Source organism: Aricia agestis, chromosome 3 (genome assembly GCF_905147365.1).
Source record: "Aricia agestis chromosome 3, ilAriAges1.1, whole genome shotgun sequence".
Taxonomy (NCBI): domain Eukaryota; kingdom Metazoa; phylum Arthropoda; class Insecta; order Lepidoptera; family Lycaenidae; genus Aricia; species Aricia agestis.
Genome location: NC_056408.1, coordinates 766,787 through 790,708, shown reverse-complemented (window position 1 = coordinate 790,708; position 23,922 = coordinate 766,787). Strand labels below are relative to the sequence as shown.

At 38.2% G+C, this 23,922-nt stretch overlaps 1 protein-coding gene across 1 annotated transcript; it reads right to left on the bottom strand.

Annotated features, from left to right (window-relative positions):
* Positions 1–6,372: 6,372 nt before the first annotated feature.
* Positions 6,373–23,717, bottom strand: LOC121725227. Its single transcript, XM_042112076.1, has 3 exons — positions 23,610–23,717; positions 21,882–22,391; positions 6,373–7,059 (listed from the first exon to the last, which is right to left on the bottom strand). Exons 1-3 carry the CDS (start codon positions 23,622–23,624, stop codon positions 6,898–6,900), a joined length of 687 nt encoding a protein of 228 aa, XP_041968010.1. The 5' UTR covers positions 23,625–23,717; the 3' UTR covers positions 6,373–6,897.
* Positions 23,718–23,922: the final 205 nt, after the last annotated feature.

The window sequence follows — 23,922 nt, the reverse complement described above, 5'->3', positions numbered from 1 at the left end:
TCCCCACAAAGAACTATCTGTGTATTAGGCCTTTATAATTCCCAAGTCCCAACATAAGTCATGCTCTGGCCTTTAAAGAATATTCATAAATGTCTCTAGGGCGAACCAGTTGTCTCTATCGTGGGCCAGAATTAATGACACATCCACACAGTCACCTCGCATCTGATAGCGCTGACATTGCACGTTTTTTATCGACTTTTTTCGTCCACGGACCGGAAAATGTCATATTCTTATTTGTTTATCTCCAGCCTTGTCGACTGCCTCCATCACGCAGTAATTAGAGAGACAAGATCATTTTTTTCCATGTTAATTGACTGGACGTGGCAGCTGCCGCCTCTCGAATACCGACTCTGTAGTCCTAAGATAGAGTTCAGAGTCGTTCGCGGCCTCGAGATTTACTTCTCCTCGCAGGGCTGTCAATCGGCTTTTTAGAAATATTATTTTCGGATGACGCTGCCATTTTTTTCGTCCGCGGTGTAGGTTTAATTCGAGTGTCAAGTTTTTGTGTCAGGTCGTCATGACGCGACGTCACGCGACGCGTGTGTCGTGTGGTCGCATGTTTTATTGTTTAATTGCTATTTTACATTTTGCGTGTTTTCGGTGGACTTCCAATTGAATCAACATAAATCTGAAATTGATCCTGTAATGAAAAACGCGAGTGGGGTATTTTTGTAACAGTAAACAAGGTAAGTTGCTTAAAATTTAATATGACACTTTTTGCTCTAGCTCAAAATCCCAGTTTTTTTTTCACAAAGAATTTAGACATAGGTGTAAAAATTAGTTCAACATCAAGGCCGGGATTTAGGATGTAAAAAATGGTGTTGTAAGTTTTTTTTTGTAACATGAGCGTCGGCCGTCGAGCATTACCGCAACATCGGCACGCGTCGTGCCCACTCTCCTCTAATACTATTTGACAGTAATTTAATGTATCAGAGGTCACTGCACTCGAAGTATTCGTTGTCAATGACGGCCGAGCTAAGGTCACATTCATTCATGATTAAACTTTATATATTTCGTTAAGTACTTTATTTATAACAGTAGTACCGAAATACTAGGCAATATTTACCATTGTGTCTTACATTTTGTTGAACCCTTCCGATACGGTGCCTACCATAAAATACCTGTGCGCTAGCTATTCTTATAAGTTGTAGGTATCGTAGCCTAAAAGGTTCAATACTCATTTTTCCAACATTCTCGTAATTTTTTGTGCAGTCGTCAACCATGTTATGATAAACATGATGAATGAGCCTTCCTTCCTGCTTCCCCGAGGAATTGAGATATTTGTTCAGGTAAACCACGGGCGGCTAAAGCGTGTTACTGGACTTTATCCTCTATTGCTTAAAAGTTAAGGTTCGATATTTGTGTCGCATACGCACACCCCCGCTGACTGTGTCAAATAATTTGATGTTCTATTGATTTTATTGTTACTACCTAAAATTGGTGACTTCGCTCGCGACACGTTTGCGTGTATTTTTTAACTCTATGTTATGTTCATGAATATATAAACTTTATTAATACGAGTTCTATGTTTGTATTTGAGCTAGGCATCACAATGATCAAAGGTACGAGCATTCATATTTTGTCGTTCAAAACTGACCTGCGAGTTATTAAAGTTAGTTTTGTAGGAAAAATATAGAGTTCCTATTTCAAGTTGTACAATTTACGAGCTACCACTATATAACTAACTGCTCTACTAAAATGTAGATATTACAAATTACAATGTGTTTTAGGTTAACGCTGAACTCTGAAGTGGAACTGGGCCGGCCGTGTCTGCAGAAGGGCAGACGGTCGATAGAGCATAGGACGTAGCGTTCTACGCTACCGCGTTTGCCTAGAAATTGCCTGTTTTTCTTCTTCTCTATAAAACCCAACAGGCCGCAAGTTACAACCTAATCTAAACTAACATTGTAAATGCAAAAGTGTGTCAGTCTGTCTGTCTGTATGTAACCTCTTCACGCCCAAACCACTCATCCGAATTTGCTGAAATTCGGCATGGAAATACTTTAAGTCCCGGAAAAATGTACGGTTTCCGCGCGATAGACGAGTTTTGGCGCAACGGAGTTGCGGGCGTCATCTAGTTCTCAATGTGAATATCGAATATTGCTTTGCTAGTTGATAATGCGAATGCCTATACTGAATCGAGATTTGACTTATGATATCTTTCCATTATCATAAATCCGGGTTGTACACCCGTGGCGTACGCGGCCACCTACAAATAACACAAAAGCTTGAATACAGTTCAAGTTCAGTGCAATATGTCAATATGGTGAACATCGCGGCTGTGACTGACATTTTGCACGAGTAAGGTGCAGATCGCAGTCTGGGAGAATAAATAATACAACGCTACGGCAGAGAATACTAAAGTTTCGAATGTCTTTACAACGTACATAGTGCATACCATTATTTCATTTTACAAAGAAGTATATTAGTTTTGTCTTCCATTCTCGTGTAAAACAAACAAATCGTATTGCGCGCAAAGAGTCAGTAAATCTTAATATTTCAATGGTATTTTTAAGTTTTGACTTATCATGCATTTTTGCTTAAAACTTAGGATTATCACTTATTATTTAAATAATTATTTTTAAATTAAAGGTACTATTTTCAAGCTTGGTTTATTCGAAATGAAGCAAGGTAATAAGCTGAATTAGCTTCATGGTTTTTGTTGCGACATTATCTGCGTTATTATTAATGACTAGTTATTTATCAGTATGTATGCACTGCACTTAATTAAACAAAAAGAAGACATTGTCTGACACTGCGCCGGGCACCGTGCACCTTTCCGAATCAATGAATAATCCACTCGCAGTGCCTCTCAAACTATTCTTAGTGTTAAGTATTTAATAAATGTCTAGTTATAAACTTTAAATATTATATTTTCGTGATTACAATACCAAACTTTAATTTTGTATGATGATTTTCTCTCATGAACATTTGTCGTGACTCGTGCAGTGTTTAATAATAGAGCCTGTAATACCTCAGATGTAGAGCTAAATTATTCCTATTCTTGCTGCTTTACCTTTACGTAAGGAGGTGTTAAAGTTGATAGCCATTTATGATTAACCAAACATTCCAATGACCGAATGAAAACTGTGAAATTATTCAATTATAAACTTTTAATACTTTCTAAGTTTGAGAAGCCCTGTCACATCCGCTGAACAGCACGACGGGTTGTGGTGTTGTGACAGCGCCGCAGGACACATCAGACACAACAAACACAACAACCACAACAACAAACACAACATCATTGTTCGCCCGTCAATCGTCCTTAGGAAGCTGACGTCCATTTGCAAAAGATTTTTATACAGAAACAAATATTCCATTGTGGTATTGACTTTACAACCTGTAATAATGTGAACACAAACCTGCTTTTGAAGCTTTCTGTTCTCCCACGAATTGTTAGATCAAGTACTGCAGGAAAGTGATATTCTTTATTTACTTTTAAGTATCACTTAAATGTCGTTAATTCCATACACTTTTCATTACCTGTCTCGGTAACAAAAATGTGTGGAAAATAATATGGCCCGCTGCGCCCCGTCTGAGCATACCTTAAAATGTGTCTTTTTAAAACGTTTTTACTTCGTAGGTCTAAAAAGGTCTCGTTATCAGGGAACTAATACAGAATCCAGTTGGTGCCTCAACTCTACGGCTCTATTAATTTCTAATTAAAATAATAATGATTTAGACCTCACGACACATAATGAACCTAAGAGTAGGTTCATTATGTGTCGTGAGGTCTAAACTATTTTTAGATCGGATCAGCACCTTGCTGTGATTGTTCAGTGGCAAAGTTCCGCTTCGTAACTTTTAATATAATATATTAATACTAATTATATCTTAAATAGATGACACCCGCAACTCCGTTGCGCCAAAATCCGTTTATCGCGCGGAAACGTACATTTTCCAAAATAAAAAGGATCCTATGTCCACGTTCTCACAGAAAACCGGCGTGAAACAGCGCTTGCGCTGTGTTTCGCCGAGTGAGTGAGTTTACCGGAGGCCCAATTCCCTTCCCTATCCTCCCCTTTTCCCTTCCCTTCCCATCCCTACCCTCCCCTATTATCCTATTCCCTCTTAAAAGGCCGGCAACGCACCTGCAGCTCTTCTGATGCTGCGAGTGTCCATGGGCAACGGAAGTTGCTTTCCATCAGGTGACCCGTTTGCTCATTTGCCCCCTTATTTCATAAAAAAAAATGTCCTTTCCTGGGACTCAAAGTATATCTATACCTAGCAATATCGGTTGAGCGGGTGGAGCGTGAAAGAGGTAATAGGCAGACAGACAGACTGACACTTTCGCATTTGTAATATTAGTATGGATACTTAGGATTTATCGCTGGCTGGAGTGACGTCAGCGATTATTTTTCATGTTTTCGTGAGATTATGCTAGGCCAGGCTAAACAACAGTGGTTGCGATGTGGAAAGGATATTATTGATTAATTACTACCGATATATCATGATAGGACGCGCAATCCGCGCGATAGCCGTCTTAGTGCGCCGATAACCGGCTTAGCGATTACTTATATAACTTCGCACTCCGTGAATTTTCTGAACCCACATAAAATAATCAGGAGCTCGATTTTCAAAACTCGAATGTTGATCGTGGGCTTCTCAACTGCGCCTTAACGGGTGGAAAGTGGGATCCTGGATTCTTCGATAAAATATAAACTGAAATATAATAACTATTGATGTTAAAACATACCTACCATTAATTCTGTTAAAGTAGAAACTAGCAAATTATACACTGCAAATTAGAAATTCATTTCAAACATGTAACGCCCTTTTTTTAAAGTCGGTACCAAAAGAATGGTATCAGATATTATTAAGAGCCATACTTTACCTCCATCCGTGCGACGGTAGACCTCTACGATTAATCCCCCCGCAGCATGATGTCATGACAAAGGTATTAATTGACATGGTACAATTGATCTGTCGGAGAGCCGGCAGCCCGGCTGGTCGGCAGCACACGATAACGGCTACCGGTTCTGAATAAGCCGGGGATTAGCGATGGATACTCCAATGTTAATATTAGTGGTCGTGAACCGGTGGTTTTGGACTTGGTTCCGTATATGCATTTGTTATCCTATATATCATATTGTCTCCTCCTCCATTGAACTCCCTCATGTCTGAGGGTCCTGACCCTTGACTTCACCCTTCCATGACCTTCTTATATATTTTCTGTCTTTGGCCACTATGGGACCAACGGATGGGACAGCGGCTTAGAGGTATTTTCACATCAATGTAAAATTTAGAAATATACTATGGAACGTATGCAATAGTATAATTTCACCGAGCACATAATAAATATTATACACATAGTGTAACAGTGATATTATGTACTTACACAATTTTTTATCAAGGCGCGTAATATTACAAAATGGCAAAAATAACTAGGAATCTTCAAGGCATCTTTTCTGCGAAGTGCTTTAAGCATGATTTACCTCTTTGAAACTCTATTAGGTTTAATTTTTTTTTCACTTTGGAGTCTTATTAAATTAGTTACTCATCGATATAAATTGCTAGTAAATATTTACAGGCGCTTCTGTATTTTTATCTTTTGACACTATCAGTGCAGGCGTGCCGCGTGTCGTCACAAACTCGCAGTAATACTAGTGTAATATTTAGGTGAGCCTAGCATTAGCATACCGACTGTCATGCAATGGTCGTTGTGTAACTACTAACTAGCTAGAAGCTGCTCAAGTGTGCAGTGTTTTATGCTTTAATTACCATTTAAGGAGTAATAACATTAGTACGCCTAACAGAATCCTGCATGTGTATTGGGACACATATCAGTTATCACAATGATCAAGATATACAAATATATAAACTACTCTACTCTATTCTATATAGTTTATAATATATAAAAACAAATAGAATATAATTATTATTTATATTATGGAAAAGAGGAGACTTTAAGTTGGTTCTACCGAATATAACATCAGTATTATTAGCTTAACTGCAGCTAACGAATCTAACTGTAGCTCTTGATCAGGATAAGCTCATTTATTTTTATGGAAATCTTAAGTAAATCAACAAAGAATTTACTTAAATAATTCTCACTTACCGTCAGCAAAAAATCAACCAAAAAGTTTTTTAATTAAAATATTTATTTCAAAACATTATACAAATATTTCATTTGTAAATTTCGTTCCTAAAACTAATAATATCCTAAAATGTTACAATCTGATACCAACAAAAAATCTTCAACGAGACTGAAAGCCAGACGATATAACATTAATTAATCATTCATATTATTTCTATCTCGCACGCTTTTCCGAAAAAATAATTTATCTAAACTCTAGATTCTGAGGCTAGAAATAAAATTAGCAATGTACTTAATTTACAAAAAAAAAATAAGAAAAATAGTACTAACGAAAATAAAAACTTATGCACAATGGAATTGCCCTACACAACAGCTTGTCAATGTCAGGCAGAGCGCCTAAAATTTATAAGTTTTACCTCGCTGGATAGTGATATGTTCATTCTTTAAGCCAGGTACCAGGTAGCTCTGGGTTACACAGTATACTCGAGGTGAGCATTACTTAAATTAAGCGAGCATTTATAATATTAGTAGGATATCACAGAATAACTAGAGAGAGTATTTACCACAAATGGAACTTTAAATACGTGCAATACAAAAAGAGTAACAATAATATAGCTTTAAATTAAGTCTATCTAGATACTAGGTAGTAGGTCTTATGAGCGTAGCCTAGAGGTAGAGTAGTGTAAGTTATAGCTGTAATCTGAAGATGCTATTCCACAGGTTCGCTTGAGAGGTCTGATAGTTTCCGTCACAAAGAAGACAACGTGATCTATCTCTTGGTGGAATGCCTGCTTCCAAGGCATCGGGAGTAATACTGTTTTGATGCTATAAGAAACCCCATGTCATCCATTGCGGGCCAACTACTGGTCAGTGTGCACAGTCGCCTGGAAGCCTCTCTCGTCGTCAGCAGTGTACCGCACAGTGCGGCGCTGGCCCGCCGCGTCCACGAAGGTGTAGTAGCCCCGCACCACGCCACCGTCGCGGGTCTCGTGGGCCGCTTTGGAGTCGCCGGTTTGTTTGTCCTGGAATCATAAAAGAGAAGCTTCATCAGCTTAAAGGCCCTGAATGGAATGGTTTTGAAACAGGCAGTTTGTGACGTAGACCGGTGAAAGAATTAATCAAAATCAAAATCAAAATCAAAATCATTTATTTGCTGAAATAAGGTACAATATGGTGTTATAGAGGTATTGAAGTTCTCTTATTTTGCCTTAGGGTGGCGTGCAAATTTTATAGGTATAGTCTGTTAATCTTATTTGTACATTTTCTTAACATTCCTTTTTTATAATAAATATTTATAAAAATGTTATACAATATGTCAATTTGTGTTATTTTTTTAAGAGTTCAAATGTCAATAGTTATTAATAATAATAGTAATCTAAGTCATCAATATTCAATACATTTATCAATTTCATTTATTTATTTAATTAATTTATTATTATTATGTCATCATGAAATACAAATTTTTATAACTTTACAATATCTAATTCATTTCTTTGTCATTCATGTAATTATTCCACTACAATTGCATTATCAGCTAAAAAATCTCTGACATCGTAATAAGCTTTTTCTAACAAAACTGCCTTGACTTTGTTTTTAAATTTTTGTATATTATTTATCTTTAAAACATCTTTTGGTAGCTTATTATACATACGGATCGCCATACTTAGGTAGCTCTTGTTTAGTAACGCAGTTTTGCTACTAGGGTGACATATCTTGTGGCAATTCCGGTGACTTTTAAAAAACTCAAATTCATGTATATTACATTTTATGAATGTTATACTTTCTAAAATATATAGGCAAGGGAATGTTAATAATTTAAGATTTATAAAGTGTGTCTTACAGCTGTCGGTCATTCTTATTTTACATATTGCTCTTATGCACTTCTTTTGAGCTTTAAATATTTGGTCTTTTTCCGTAGAATTGCCCCAAAATATTACTCCGTATCGTAATAATGATTCGACTTGCGCTCGATATGCTGTTCTAAGTGTTGTGAGGCCAACAATCTTTTGTAACATGTATAAGGCATAAGATAATTTATTAATTTTTCCTCGAACATAGTTACAATGCTCTTTCCAATTTAGTTGGCTGTCTACGTAAATCCCTAGAAATTTAGAAACAGACACTTGTTTAATGGTAGAGTTCATATAATTTATATCTGCCCTTATACAATCTTCTTTATTATTATTCTTAAAATACATTAAATGCGTTTTGTCTAAGTTAATTTTTAGGTGGTTCCTTTTAAGCCAATTAATAATTTTGTCAAGGGAAATATGTATATCGCATTCTAGACTGCTTTTATTTTTTCCTGCAAAGATTACTGTGCTATCGTCAGCAAAAAGTACCATTTTTTTGTCAGTTGATCTGGGTAAGTCATTAATATAGATTAAAAACAAGACTGGGGCTAGAACACCACCCTGGGGAACACCAATTTCTACTTCTATAATTGGTGACATAAAGTCAGTCTCCGTGAGGTTATGATCACATACTGTTTTTATCTGAGTACACTGTCTTCTGTTACTAAGATAAGATTTTATTAAGTTGTATACATTTCCTCTAATACCGTATGAAACTATTTTTTCTAATAATATTTTATGGTCGACAAAATCAAAGGCTTTTGAGAGGTCCATATACAAAGCGCATATGGTATTTTTATCGTTTAGATTCATTAGAATAGTTTTTTCACGATTGTGATTTAGTTGCAATAGAAGAAAAAGATATCCCACACAACTTCAACAGTGGCCATCTAAGAGCATGCAGGTTCTTGCACATTCAATCAATCAATCAAATCAGCCTGTATTCGTCCACTGCTGGACATAGGCCTGTGTCCATGTACGCCAAGATGGCCGATCTCCTGCTACTCGCATCCAACGTGGGCTCGCAACTAAACGGAGATCGTCGTCCCACCTAGTTGGAGGTCGACCTACACCCCGTTTACCCAATCTTGGTCTCCATTCCAAAGAAAGTTTACACCAGCGATCAAGAACCCATATTTTTTTAAAGATGGCCTCTTGCACATTATGACATAGTCTTAATCATGAATATGCCCGATTTCTAGGCATGGCAGGAGTTTATCTATCCACTAGTGCTCTTTATTGGCTAACGTCACAACAATCAATAAACAATCTAGATTGGGTTAAGCATTAGCCTCATATTCTAATTCTATGAGCCCCAAAAGGTAATATATTATAATATCTTCGCTATGCAAGACAATATTATGTGTGGCTAACGAATTATTTGCACTGAAAAAAAACACTCTCGGACTTCTTATACAATACTTATGGGCAAACATCTTCATCCATTAGGGAAACTGAAGACATGGGGGGATGAAATGGGGATGAAATTTTAACCGACTTCCAAAAAGGAGGAGGTGAGGTCGATATAATTTTTTTTTTCAAATAGTTAGTTACCCTCTTCATCGATTCATGTCTTCAATTGGTTTATAGACAGATGGCAGACCTACGTAAATTAGTCGGGCTATGTAAAGCCTACCCTAAGTCTCTAACACAATATAATTCACGAGTCACGACTAACATTAACTTAACATAATCCGATCAAATTTCGTAGGTCGTTCATCTGCCTCTGAATCATCTCCGATAGTACATGGGTGATACCAAATACTCTTAGGTTGGGTAGCACCAGAGGCGTGGGTAAAGTTATAGTTATAGTTAAGGCAAAATTAACTTTAACTTAAACCTTAACTTTGACCGGCGAAATTGACAGATGACAGCTGGTCCAAAAAGGTTATAAATTTTCATCATACAAAAAGGCGTTTTTGTATGATGACAGCGTTAGTTCCACGTACATTTACAACCTTGTCGAGCTCTATGGTTATGGCGTCTTGATGGCGTCCATTTTTAACTTTAACCAAAGATTTGACATTTTGCATTGTAGTTAAAGTTATAGTTAAAGTTAGTTGATGCAACCCAACCTTAGTCTACGGATACATCAGCATTTCCCAAAGTGGGCGATAACGCCTTCTTGTGGGCGCTGAAGGCCTGAAGGGGGTAGGGGTCCCAGAAAAAAATGGGGACGTTGTGTAGAGGCTTTCATTTGAAAGAAGGTGAAACAAAGGGGGCGCCAAATGTTTTTTTTCAAAGTGGGCGGTAGACAAAATAAGTTTGGGAACCTCTGGGATACATCATCATATATTAAATTAGTAGGAAATATTATGTGTGTATAAATTATAATACATATATTATACAACTTGCAACAAAAGTAAGTGATGTATTATCACATACTTTAGGGTGTGTATGGGTTTAACCTATAATATAGAGTTCGCTGTGAATGTAGCAGCGCTGAAAGAGAGACTTTTTTAAACTTTTGTATAAGCAAATTCATGACGCTGGGGCGCTTGCATACACAAATCACAAAAAACAAATTGATGTTCCAGCGCTGCTACTTTCCCAATGAATTCTATATAAGGGACACATACACAATTACACACCCAATATTACTATCTCTTAGTTTTCTTAAACCCTGTATAATAGCTGTAACAGGTAACTGTGTGTTATTCATAACACAACGAGTATGTAACATATTAAAAATGCCTTGTTTTGAGTTATATAACGTTTTGGGAAAGTAGGTAACCTCGTACATAAAGATCAGAAGTGTGGGATTTTTACATACCTGCATTATTTGCATAAAATATAATATTAACCATAATTATTATTAACCTTGATACGGTTATAAAAACAAAAGAAGCCTTAACCTGCATTGGAAAGTTGATTCTATGCCCTCAGTGGTTGAGTTGAAATTCGATGATCAAGGAGACGTTACGTAAGAGCGATGAAAGTTGGGGTCGTGTGACATTGTCCCGATAAACTTTGTTGTGATACGTGATACATGTGATCACTAATTAGGCTTTAATATGTCCGTAACATGATACACTATTGTTTTGTCTGATATGAAGACACGATATAGTCTCGAGTTAGAACGCTGGCGGATGTAGTCTGTTGGATTCAAGGATGTTTAGAACTTAAGACACATTTTTTTTCATTTTATGAAGAAAAAAAAAAAACCGGCCAAGTGCGAGTCGGACTCGCGCACCGAGGGTTCCGTACAAACCTGCAAGGTTTACAAAGTTCGTTCATTACGACAATCGAGTCATAACTATGGTATTTTTATTGCAAAATGAAATTCATAACATTACAATGGGGAAAGATGGAGGAGCATAAATTTAAGACAAAGATCTCTTTATCGTTTAAGTAATCCTTTATTTTATATTAACACATATGTCATTGAATTTAATTATAAGTATAACACTTTAAGCAGTTAGGACGCATTTAGATTATACAGCTACATTCACCAAAACATCGGGATTGAATGACGATGAGTGAGGTCGTCTTTGCCGTTTGAAAAATGTTGCCCTCCCCATACATACTCGTAGTATAATAACTCGCGGTCATTGCTGTAACTACAATTATGTTTACAATCACAATTTTTTTGGTGGTATAACTACTTAAAATTTTAAGCTTTTCGGAATTTTTCTGTTACCTGTGCTGTAAACTATTGCTTCTTACCAAATTTCGAGATTCTATGTCAACGGGAAGTGGTCTTTAGGTTTTAATTCCCTTGCGTGTAGTTGCGAGTTTCAAAATATGCGGTACCTATCAATGGTTGTACTTTTGCGTTTTGCGTTTTTGCGTTGACTTAGATTTTTTTTTTTTCACGGGTTAAAGGCAATTAGATCTAAGTATTTGATATGAATTTCAACTTGATAGCTCTACGCTTTCATGAGGAAAAAAGTAATAAGTTTATATTTATTAAAAAATATATATTTTGTAATGTAACTAAAAATTTAAGGTTTTCGGAATTTTTCCTTTATGTGTGCTATAAAACGTTGCTTCATGCCAAATTTCAAGATTCTAGGTCGACTGGAAGTACCCTTTAGGTTTTGATTCCCTTGCGAGTACTTGCGAGTTTCAAAATATGCAGCTTAAATTGCTGTTTCTTTTGATTGCGTTGACATAGAAGTTTAATTTTGTTACAGCTTAAAGGTATTATAGACCTGAGTATTTGGTATGAATTTCAATTTAATACCTCTACGCGTTTATGAGGAAATGGGTAGTAAGTTTAAAATTATTAAAAAAAAATATATTATGTGATGTAACTAAAAATTTATGGTTTTCGTAATTTTTCCTTTATCTATGCTATAAGACGTTGCTTCGTACCAAATTTCAAGATAGAAGTTCACGGGAAGCACCCTGTAGGTTTTGATTCCCTTGCAAGTGTCGAAAATTTGCGGCATAAACGGCTGTATCTTTTGATTGCGTTGGCTTAGAAGTTTGATTTTTTCACAGCTTCAAGGGACAGTAGACCTGAGTAATTGATATAAATTTCAGCTTCATACCTCTACGCGTTCCTGAGAAAAAGGGTCTTGACAGACGGACGGACGGACAGACGGACAACAAAGTGATCCTATAAGGGTTCCGTTTTTTCCTTTTGAGGTACGGAACCCTAAAAACAGATAAAGCAAGGACATTTATACAGTTTAATGGAGGAAACGATCATCTCGTTATCCCCTTTAAAACATTATGCATAATTTGTAAGCTATAATTTTAAAATTTTCAAATGTCCCCAAAATAAATCAACTCTACATTTTGACTACCTTCAAAGATTAGTGATAGATAACAAAATGTCACAGAAACCGCTAAGAAAACAATACTGCAGTTCATTCGCCTCAGTTTGTTGTGAATTATCAATGCCTATTGGGCTTAGGTCAGGTTTATTCGCCAAAGGCATATGCATCTTTTAAAGTTATTGGCCACTCTTGACATTCAGCTGATGATGGTAATGCAAACTTTAATATGGACGCTGTTAAGCATTTGTGTATCATCCCACAAAAAAATTGCGTATTGAGTTATGATTTATGGATGCATTATTCTTAAGATCATTTAGAACAAGACTGCATTCATAACTTAACATTTTTTGTGGGTTAATTTACAAGTGCTTAACAGCGATCACATAACACATTATTATAGAGGCCAAGCGGCCTGACTCAGAGAAATTTTACGTGGGAGAGCCATGGGCCAGCTCGACAGGAGAAATACCACGTTCTCACAGAAAACCGGCGTGAAACAGCGCTTGCGCTGTGTTTCGTCGAGTGAGTGAGTTTACCGGAGGCCCAATCCCCTACCCTACTCCCTTCCCTGCCCTCCCCTAATCCTTTCCCATCCTTACCCTGCCCTATTACCCTATTCCCTCTCCTGATGCTGCGAGTGTCCATGGGCGACGGAAGTTTCTTTCCATCAGGTGACCCGTTTGCTCGTTTGCCCCCTTATATTTTCATGAAAAAAGAAAACATTTAACTTTAATTGAATTTATTATTAACGGCAAATGTATGGAGTTTATTTTAACTATTAGATTACAGTAGTTAAATTAATCATCAAATCTCTTTGAGTGCGGGCGTAAATCACGCGTTAGATCTCTTATCTCTTCCCTCCTACTGCGATGTCGTGACGGTAGAGCTACTCCCAGCTGTCCAGTGAAAGTGCTGTTCCGTTATCACGTGAAAGTGTTGTTAATAATTGTTCCGCCGCTGCACGCCCGCGCCGCACCGCGGAAACCCTGCCAGTGCTGCACTTAATGAAATGAAATGTATGAGATAAGTTGGCGTTCGACTCGTGTTCATTTCATCGCTGATCAAAATGTATGGAACATTTTGATCAGCGATTCTAAAAAGAAGCGGTAAAGAAAAATTCTTGGCTAGGGGCTCTGTTCATACAACATAAATAATGCTCATAACTGTGTATCGGTCTGGCTCTGAGGTCTGGCTGTTACTATAATATCGAATTCGGTATATTTTGAGTCGCTGCAAAAGACAGAGTGTTTTTCATTCCTTCGTCTGGGCGCGTGGCCTCAGCTGGGAATTTCGATGCAACAAAAAGTTGTTGGCAACATTTAGTTACCTGTTAGTTGTTACTGCATAATATAATAATAATAATTATTATTATGTTGACTATGTAAGAGACAAGTTACGCTAGAAGTATAATATATCTATCGTAACCACAGACATAGATGAAGACAGATACCACATGTGTATGTACTTCGCGTGCCATATCGCGTTCCCAAACGACGAGCAATGCTCGCCTTTGAAAGTCTGTTCTTTAGTCTGCTATCGGAATCGGACGTCAATCGGAAATTTAATAAAAATGCTTATATGCCTAATTGTGCCCTATTGAGCTTTAGAAATTCGAATAGAAACGCTGGCCTAGATAATGGACACGTTTCTTATCATCGGTACGTCACAGTAGGTAGGAAAAAAGTGGCACGCTCGTTTTCATACAAATGGAGGGACATGCGGTATCTATCTTGATCTATGTCTGTGATCGTAACATACATTGTAAATGCAGTTACAATCTTATTCCCCGTTTTACATTCCAAGGGTACTCCGAGAGTACTTTCTATGAAAATTAATAGCACTTTAAACACATTGAATGACTAGTGCAGTATATTAAGTACTAACATATTAGGTTTATGACGTCTTATAAGACCTAGAGTGAAGGCAAAAAAAAAACAGTTCTTTAGAAGTATACGGAAATACTGCCTTAGAATTCTTTTAATAATTCAAATGCAAATTTGTTAATACGTATGTAAGGAGTCTCATTATTTCTATCTATTCTATTTAATCCAATAGGTAAGTATAGAAAATATAGGCCTAAGCATTCGTGAAACACGACTTAGAACAATGATTTAATCGTTATCACAAGGTCTACCAGAAGTCAGGTACACCAGTGAAATGGTACAAACGAAACGAGTCAGGGTTATAGGAGCAACGGCCAAGGAGTATCGTGATTTAATTTTATGGTATTAGAGCTCACTGTTATAATATGTTATTTGTATTTTGTAGTTACAAAACAATAGTAAAGATTTTTTGCAACATACGATTTAGAAACTGGTTTTTTTTTTATTAAATAAGGGGGCAAACGAGCAAACGGGTCACCTGATGGTAAGCAACTACCGTCGCCCATGGACACTCGCAACATCAGAAGAGCTGCAGGTGCGTTGCCGGCCTTTTAAGAGGGTATACGCTCTTTTCTTGAAGGTTTGCAGGTCGTATCGGTCCGGAAATACTGCTGGTGACAGTTCATTCCAGAGTTTTACAGTGCGCGGCAGAAAGTTACGCGAAAAACGCGCTGTGGAAGACTGCAATTCCTCAGAGCACTCCCCGTGATACAACCGATAGAGGATGCAGAGTGAAGCAACATCTCGGCGTAATTCCATGGGGTCCAAGCTGTTTGAAACACTATGGCAGTCAACAATTCGAACAGCCCTTCGTTGGATACGATCCAGAGGGAGCAATTGGTATTTTGGCGCCCCTGCCCAGAGATGAGAACAATATTCCACATGAGGCCGAACCTGCGCCTTGTAGAGTTGTAGGCGTTGGTCCGGACTGAAGTACTGTCTCGCTCTGTTAAGAACGCCAAGCTTCTTCGAGGCTAATTTGGCCTTACCCTCAAGATGATATCGGAACTGGACTTCGCTCGATATGTTGACGCCAAGTATCTCAATGCTAGGGGAGATGGTTAAAGATGTGCCTTCGAAACGAGGATAAACGACCATTGGTGACTTTTTAGTGGTGAACGCGCAGACTTGTGTCTTGGCGGGGTTGAATTGGACTAAGTTACGTCTACCCCATTCAGAGACCTTCTCCAATGAATTCTCCACCTTAGACACAAGTTCGTTTCGACTCTCAGTGACATTTTGCCGAGAAATATTAGGGGAGCCGGTATATACAGCATCACCTGTACTATCATCCGCATAGCAATGAATGCCTTTGGTTTGTAACATGTCATTGATATGCAGTATGAATAGAGTAGGCGATAGCACACAGCCCTGAGGGACACCAGCATTAACAGACTGAGTTTCCGAGCATTCGCCGTCAACTACTACCTTTATGCTTCTGTCTGCTAAGAAACTAGCGACCCACTTACATAATTTCTCGGGCAGCCCGTATGATGGAAGCTTTGATAGCAGCGCTTTATGCCAAACCCGATCGAAGGCCTTCGCAATGTCCAAACTAACAGCCAATGCCTCTCCCTTCGACTCAATTGCCTGAGCCCAACGATGAGTCAGGTATGCCAAGAGATCACCAGCCGAGCGACCCTTACGGAACCCGTATTGTTTGTCGCTTAGCAATCCCTAGCCGTCCAAGTATCGAAGAAGCTGGCTATTGATAATAGATTCCATTATCTTCGAGAAGAGAGAGGTTATAGCGATTGGTCTGTAGTTGGAAGGATTTGAGCGATCACCTTTTTTGGGGATCGGGTGCACCAAGGTTGTCTTCCAGGAAGCCGGGACGATGCCAGTGGAATAGGAGAGCCGAAAAAGACGCGTCAAGACCGGAGCCAACTCTGGAGCACACTTTTTCAACACAATAGGCGGGATTCCGTCAGGCCCACTCGACTTTTGGATATCAAGGGAACAGAGGGCTTTTCGCACTGAGCGCTGATGAAACCGTATATCCGACATGATGCTCGTGCATCGCGGTATGGTCGGCGGTTTCTGCCCCCCCGTCATCCAGGGTCGAGTTTGACGCAAAGAGCTTGCCCAGAAGATCGGCTTTGTCTTTTGCGTCCTGGGCCAACGATCCATTTCCTACGTGTAGGGATGGTAGGGTTGGCTTGCAGAAATTTCCTTCAATAGCTTTGGCCAGAGACCAGAATGCACTGGTTCCCGAGGGGAGGCGCTCAAGTCTCTTGCCAATTCTATTGACGTGCTGTTGCTTTGCCCGAGTAATCTCTTTCTTGAGGGACCTAGAGGCAAGGTTGTACTCCTTTTTATATGTGCTGGTATTTAAATCCCGAGCAGACACTGCGTTGGCCCAGGATTGGTTAGCCTCCTGCTTCCGGCGAGAAGCTTTTTTGGGGGATGAACCAAACCAGGGACGAAATCTGCCGCCAGTTGGCAGACACACAGAGGTCGGAATGAAAAGTTCCATCCCCTGCATCACCACATCGGCAACAGAGTTGGCAGTGTTGTCGAGATCATCCGGCGAGAAGCACACGTGCCCCCAAGGATAGGATGCAAAAAACGACCGCATCCCATCCCAGTCTGCTGACTTGTAGTGCCACACACGACGGTATTTAACAGCGCGCTGTCTTAACACCGTCGTAAGTGGCACAGAACTCCTAACAAGGCAATGATCCGATGAACCAAGTGGTGCGGTTACGGATATTTGGTAGCCGTCAGGATTTGAAGTCAGTAGGAGGTCCAACAAGGAAGGATTCTGACCATCCACATCTGGGATTCGCGTAGGCGTAGTAACCAGTTGTGTCAAGTCGTTCGCAAGGGCAAAGTTGCAGACAGATCTCCCCGCGTGATCAGTTTTACTGGAATTGAGCCAGTCGGCGTGGTGGGCATTAAAGTCGCCAAGTATTATGATCTCTGCGGATGGGATCTGCTGCTGCACAAAATCTGAAGCAGCTTGTAGGTGCTCCAAGAGTCGGTCCGTCTCGGGGTCACCACTATGGGACCTATATAGGCACGCATAGACGCGAGGGTGGTCGTCGCAATCTATGCGGAGCAAGATTGCTGAGGCAGCGAGAGCTGATATCATCTCTGATATACACACACACTCCAGCTTTGGGTAGAAAGGAGTGCTCGAGGTAATACCCTGGGTGGGAAAGGTATGATGTGTCACTCGGAGATGATATCTGCGTCTCGGTTAAAAAGAGCAAAGCCGGCTTTGCCGTCTGAAGGTGGTAATGGACGGCATTAAGGTTAGAGTGTAATCCCCTGATATTACAAAAGTCCATGTTTAATATCGAGGGGGGTGCCTTTGTGTGTTTGCTCTTGCCCCGAGCAGATTGGAGCGCAGTTTTGCCCTCCCCAGAATACGAGGGGCAGCCTGGACGTCCACGTTCAGTTCCAGGGGTTCCTCAGCATGGACGTCTAGAGAGGGATTCTCCAACGCAGTTGGTACCCTCCTGGGGTAACAAATTGTTTTTCAACTGCGGCATTTCTAGGGGGGCAGGGGATTGGGCCTCCGGTAAACTCACTCACTCGGCGAAACACAGCGCAAGCACTGTTTCACGCCGGTTTTCTGTGAGGCCGTGGTATTTCTCCGGTCGAGCCGGCCCATTCGTGCCGAAGCATGGCTCTCCCACGGACAATTTAAATGTTCTCGAGCATTGTGATCTAGAAATAACTTAGTAACACTTCTACATAGATACTAATCGGAGCTGATCAAAGGCAAAATGTAGAGTCTTATTTTATTTTTGGGTTTTATTAAAACAACAGGACAACTATCACCAACAACATTTTTGGATCACTGCCGATTTCATTAAGACGTTGTAACTTGTAGTAAACTTCATACACATTCTCAAATTGTGGTTGCTGTCGGCATTCGAGGTAGAGGTACAGAATCACAAATCTAAATCATTTTAAAAAATAATCAAAAACTGCAATCTAATCATTTATCCAAATCTACCTGCAGATAACTTGTATGTAATTATCCAGTTTAAATTTCTTCTTTTGACATTAAAACCTCCTTCCTTTTGGAGTTGTTTCTTTATTAAATTCAACTGCCGCGCTGTCATTTTAATTTCTTACGATTACCAACACTTTACATACGAGTACGTGTCGGAAAGCCGCGCCGGTCTACTGAGCTCGATCAATGAGTCGGGTACTGTTACTACACTTACTGACCGAATTGTACACTGTACAGTCAATGACTTACTACCGCTGTACGGTGTTCGAAAATGCATATAAACAGGTAGTAGGTGTTTTTTTTTTTTTTTTTTTTTTATGAAATAAGGGGGTAAACGAGCAAACGGGTCACCTGATGGAAAGCAACTTCCGTCGCCCATGGACACTCGCAGCATCAAAAGAGCTGCATGTGCGTTGCCGGCCTTTTAAGAGGGAATAGGGTAATAGGGGAGGGTAGGGAAGGGAAGGGAATAGGGGAGGGTAGGAAAGGGAATAGGGTAGGGGATTGGGCCTCCGGTAAACTCACTCACTCGGTGAAACACAGCGCAAGCGCTGTTTCACGCCAGTTTTCTGTGAGAACGTGGTATTTATCCGGTCGAGCCGGCCCATTCGTGCCGAAGCATGGCTCTCCCACGTATAAAAATTTGTCACATTAGGTGTCTGCTAATGTGACAAAAAACCAAACGGAATATGCGGCTAATGGTTGATTATCGTCGTCCCAATTCACGTGCCTTGAATCTGAGAGTTTGCCAAGGACTTTTCTCCAAAACTAAAAAGTTTTGAAACCCAACTAAGACGATTCGAAGATACGTGTTTTTGCGAAAAAAAAATCCATTTAGTGTAGGTACTCCTATAGACAATTCGTGTAGTCGTAAGTTCATCGAAAATTGAATATTAGGTGTCTAGAGGCTGTTAATTTTTTTATACAAATCCTTTTTGATATCGTTGCGACTTTCATGACTGTATAAATTCATGTTCTTAAAACATTATGTTATCCGTTACATCTCCCACCTACAAATATTACGTAGAACCACAGCGTAGAACAGACCGCAATCTCTGACACTGTGAAAGTTGCAATTTGCATATTTTGACGCCGGAACCTGGCTCAAGGTCAGTAATTACACATAACTACTTTTAATTATTATACAATATCAAATACCAGGGCATACAAGCCAGGGCTAAAAACGAACGTTTATTATGTAGGTATTTAAAGTTGATCAAATCAAATCAAATCATTTAATTCGGGCATCAGAGGTTTATGTTAGTAAGTTTGTAAATGTAGAGTTTTGACTCTATCCTCTATAGTCTATACTCTATACTATCTACGGGTACTTACTACATTATTTTTCTTTTTTATCTTAAAATTTTGTACCTACATTACTATTTAACCGACTTCCAAAAAGGAGCAGGTTATAATATTATGTTCGGTTGTGGTTTTTTATTTATGTTTTAATTAAATAATATTAATGATGCATTTGACTGCTAGTTTATTCTTTTTTACAAGTTGTTACCGCCGACTAATGTTTTACATAGTGGGATGTACCTACTTGATTATCATGATAACGTTCGGCTCCTATTAATAATTTCACTAGTACAGCCACGGAATATGTAGTGTTATATTATATTCTGTGAGTCCAGCCCTCGTGTTTATAATTAGCAGTATATTTATTAGTAGTCAGTAGTTACACAACATACACGCCTACTGATATCATCACTATTGTTACACGCATGTTTATAATTAGAGATCATTTTATTACGTTTTCTATTGTTGATTTTTGACTTCTCACTTTCTTTCTTCGTCAACCATAACCATTAATATTTGAAAGACCACTACAACTTTAAACATCATCTCATCTAAGCTTTGTTCAGTTTATTACAAATTAAATTTTCCATCCCAATCCCTGCCTATGAAGCTTCTTAATAAAATTTTGTAAAGGGTTGAGTGTTAGGCACATAAAAAGCCTATTATAGGTAAGAGTTTACGCATAATATCAAGTTTCCATACAAGCCTCGCGGCGGACTATTGGAATTGCTTTGCGGTAGTTTTAAAATATTTGTAGAAAACAGAAGATTTGTTGATATGTATTTAAAAACTATTTTTAAATTATAATATGAAGCTATTATTATACTGAGTTAAGTTAAATAAATAGGTAAAAAAAAGTTTTAATTCCTTGATATTTCTCATTCTTTGAATTTAAATTACTTTTTTTTTTTGAGAATTGGCATTTAAATTACTTATAAGTAGTTAAATACCTAAATGAAATATTTTTTTCAACTAGTTGCTTATGGATCTTGTAAATAGGTAATTTTTTTTCTAATTAGATCTGTCGCTAGTTTCGTAAATTTTTAGCTTTGAAACTGATACTAAAACGGAATTTAAGAAAACCCCTGTTAAGGTATCGGGATTTAATGAAATTACAAATGAAAAATAAAAAATATACGATTTATAGAGTATTTGTTTCTATAAATCATATTTTTTTCTCTACTTACTCTATAGACAGTGAAATTTTCTATAAAAATAAGTAATCAACATTTTTATAAAGATAAGTGGTTGATGGATTTTACAAGTTTGAAAAGTAAGTATAGTTTTTAGCCAAATTGAGCGTGAACGGCGTAAACGCTCTTAAGTTAATTCAATTTCTTTTCTATCTTTATTTTATTAAAACGCTATAACTATACATAATAATATATTAACATGAACATTTTTGATAGATCTTGGTTTCGATCTATGAGTACTATACTTTTCATGTCAATATATCACGAAACTCGACTCACAAATCACAGTGTCAAATTACCCGCAATACAAGATATGTATCGTATTCGTATCTCTGTAAATAGGTACAAATTGTATACTGTTGTTGTACGTAATCCAATACGATAGTTTCATTGAGAAAAGAGGCTTAGTTGCGAAGAAATTTAGAAGTTAAAACTTAAATACTTTGATTCTAACACATATTATTAATGTTTGTACGGCCGCACCCAGAGTGGAACTCGAACATTAATTACCTACTTAAATGTAGTTAATTCTAAATTTTGACTTAAGCCCCATACATTATCTATCAAACTCTTCATTAAATTGAAGGTTAATCATAATTAAATGTCTCTGAGTACGGCGGAAAGAGATTTAATTTTTATGAGGATTATGACATCGACTCTATATATTTTCTGGGAAAAACTTAATCAAATTAACGTTAACTTCAGATAACTAGCCCTTTCTCTAGCAGCTTTTTGTGTCCTTACTTCCAAAGGTTGTCTGGAAGAAATTGCTATTTAGTAATAAGACCGCCTTTGTGTACTCGTCATTTTATGTGTTTCTGTTATACCTATGTGTGTTGTTATTGTAACTGTGTGCACAATAAAGTATATTCTATTCAATTCTATAACTAGTTTAGTAGTAAAATTGGAGGTTACTCACGTGGATGTCATAGGAGAAGCTGTACTGTGGGTTAGGGTTGTACTCCTCCTGGGTCTCCGACACGTCAGGATCCTTGGTATAGTGCGCCAAGTTCAGGGGCCTCTCCCTCACACCCTGGTAATGCTGCTTGAGAGGTTCTCTCACGAAGTTCAGAGGACTTCGAAACTCAATCTGCTGGGCGGGTCGTCGCGGGAAGCTGATGATTGGCTTGTTATACGCTGACAGCTCTATAGCTTGTGGAGTGTATTGGCTTCCTGTGAGCTGCCTTATGGCGATATCCCTTTGCGAATCTGGTAGCTTAGTATCTGGATCACTGATATGATTGATGAGGGCTTCTTCTAAGTTGTTAAAGGTCTTGTACGCAAGCTCCCGGCCCTTGGCCCCGGGGCCGGTGTCATCGAAGTTGTTCTCGATGGCGAAAGTCAGTTGGGATCTGGAGGCTGCTGTGGGCAGATCCAGGAGGGCTTGCTTGTTTAGCGACCGCGCTTGCGATAGGCATACTGATAGTATCTGTGCAGAAAGGTTTTGATGTTACTCGCATTTAAAAACTACACGATAGAATCATTGGAGTTATTTCTCCAATCCAATGATGTTACTATGTTAGTCTTCTGAGATCGATAGTAAAGTCCTGATCTATTTAGATCAAAAGCACAAATCAAAAGCAATTGTAATGAAAATCATCAAAATATGCATAAGTTGATTGCTTGTTTTTGGTTTTAACATTGAATAATTATATTAAAATAATGTTTGTGAAAATTACAAATTGCTTAACATGTTGAAGGAAGTATTTTGCATAACGATGGACCTCATAAAGTCATAACTCATAACTCATGAGGTGAGATGTGACAGAGTAACAAATTTCTCTTTTAACTGGCTCTTAGCAGTTTAACCGACTCACGTAATAGTTAATTTAAATAATTTTATTATATAACTTTGTTATGAATTACGTCTTGCTTGTCGTAAAATGGTACCTAGTGAATAATAATGCTGTTATTAGTGAATAATAAAGCTGTTACAAAAACAGCAGTATCGACAGCTGTGATTTTGAACTACAGAATCCAGAATAGTTTAAGATTTCTTCAAGAAATGTTTTGAGTTGTGTGCTCAAAACACGGCCGTAGCTAGAGGGGGGCATTGGGGGGCAATGCCCTACCTTAAAATCACAATGCCCTACCTTAAAAATATCAAAACCCTAGAAAATCAATCAATTATGATATTTTTATTACTTCTGCCCTACCTGTAACCAATGCTGCCCTACCTCAAATCTAACTCTAGCTACAGCCCTGGCTCAAAACATTTCTTGAAGTTTAATTATTGCAATTTGCAAAGTTGTTTATGACAAAAACCTTTGGGACGACAGAAATACAAATATGTAAGTAAGTATAAATAATAGTTTGCTGATCTCATTATTTAGTGCTTTAACAGTTTCTATTTTTTTAACTAAAGTTTATAGTTTTAATTGAGTACAAGAGTTTATATTTTCTAAATCACTTCCTACCTCTTTTTATCACAAGTTCTGACTTCTGACTATACGCCACACTGGTCGCTTTAATAACCTAGGTCAGTGTTAACAACCTTACAACAAAATGTATTCTTTAATAATAACAATAATTAAAGATCCGGTAAAAAAAGTCCGTTACAAAACGTGTAACACCGAAGGAGATCTTTACCAGTTTACGAAAATTTTATAAGCAAAAAAAATATTGTTAAATAAATAAAAGTACTTACTAGTAACTTCAACATTGTCCTTTGGCACGTTACACTAAAACCAATTTAAAAAATAAATAAAAAAACAAAACCGCGATTTGAAATTTGAATTGTGAACGCAGGCGAACAACGCGGTTGTCTTGCGCGGAGTGGCGAGTGACACCACAGACCGCTTGCGATAGTTTTTTGCAACCAATTTAATAATAATTACTTGACACCCCACGGAAGGAATACGAAAGGAATTTATTACTTTTTAATGAGTGTGCTACGGTCTACTGAATCGGATATAGACATAGAATTTTCATACGTCGCTGACTGCAATTACTTTTCATGG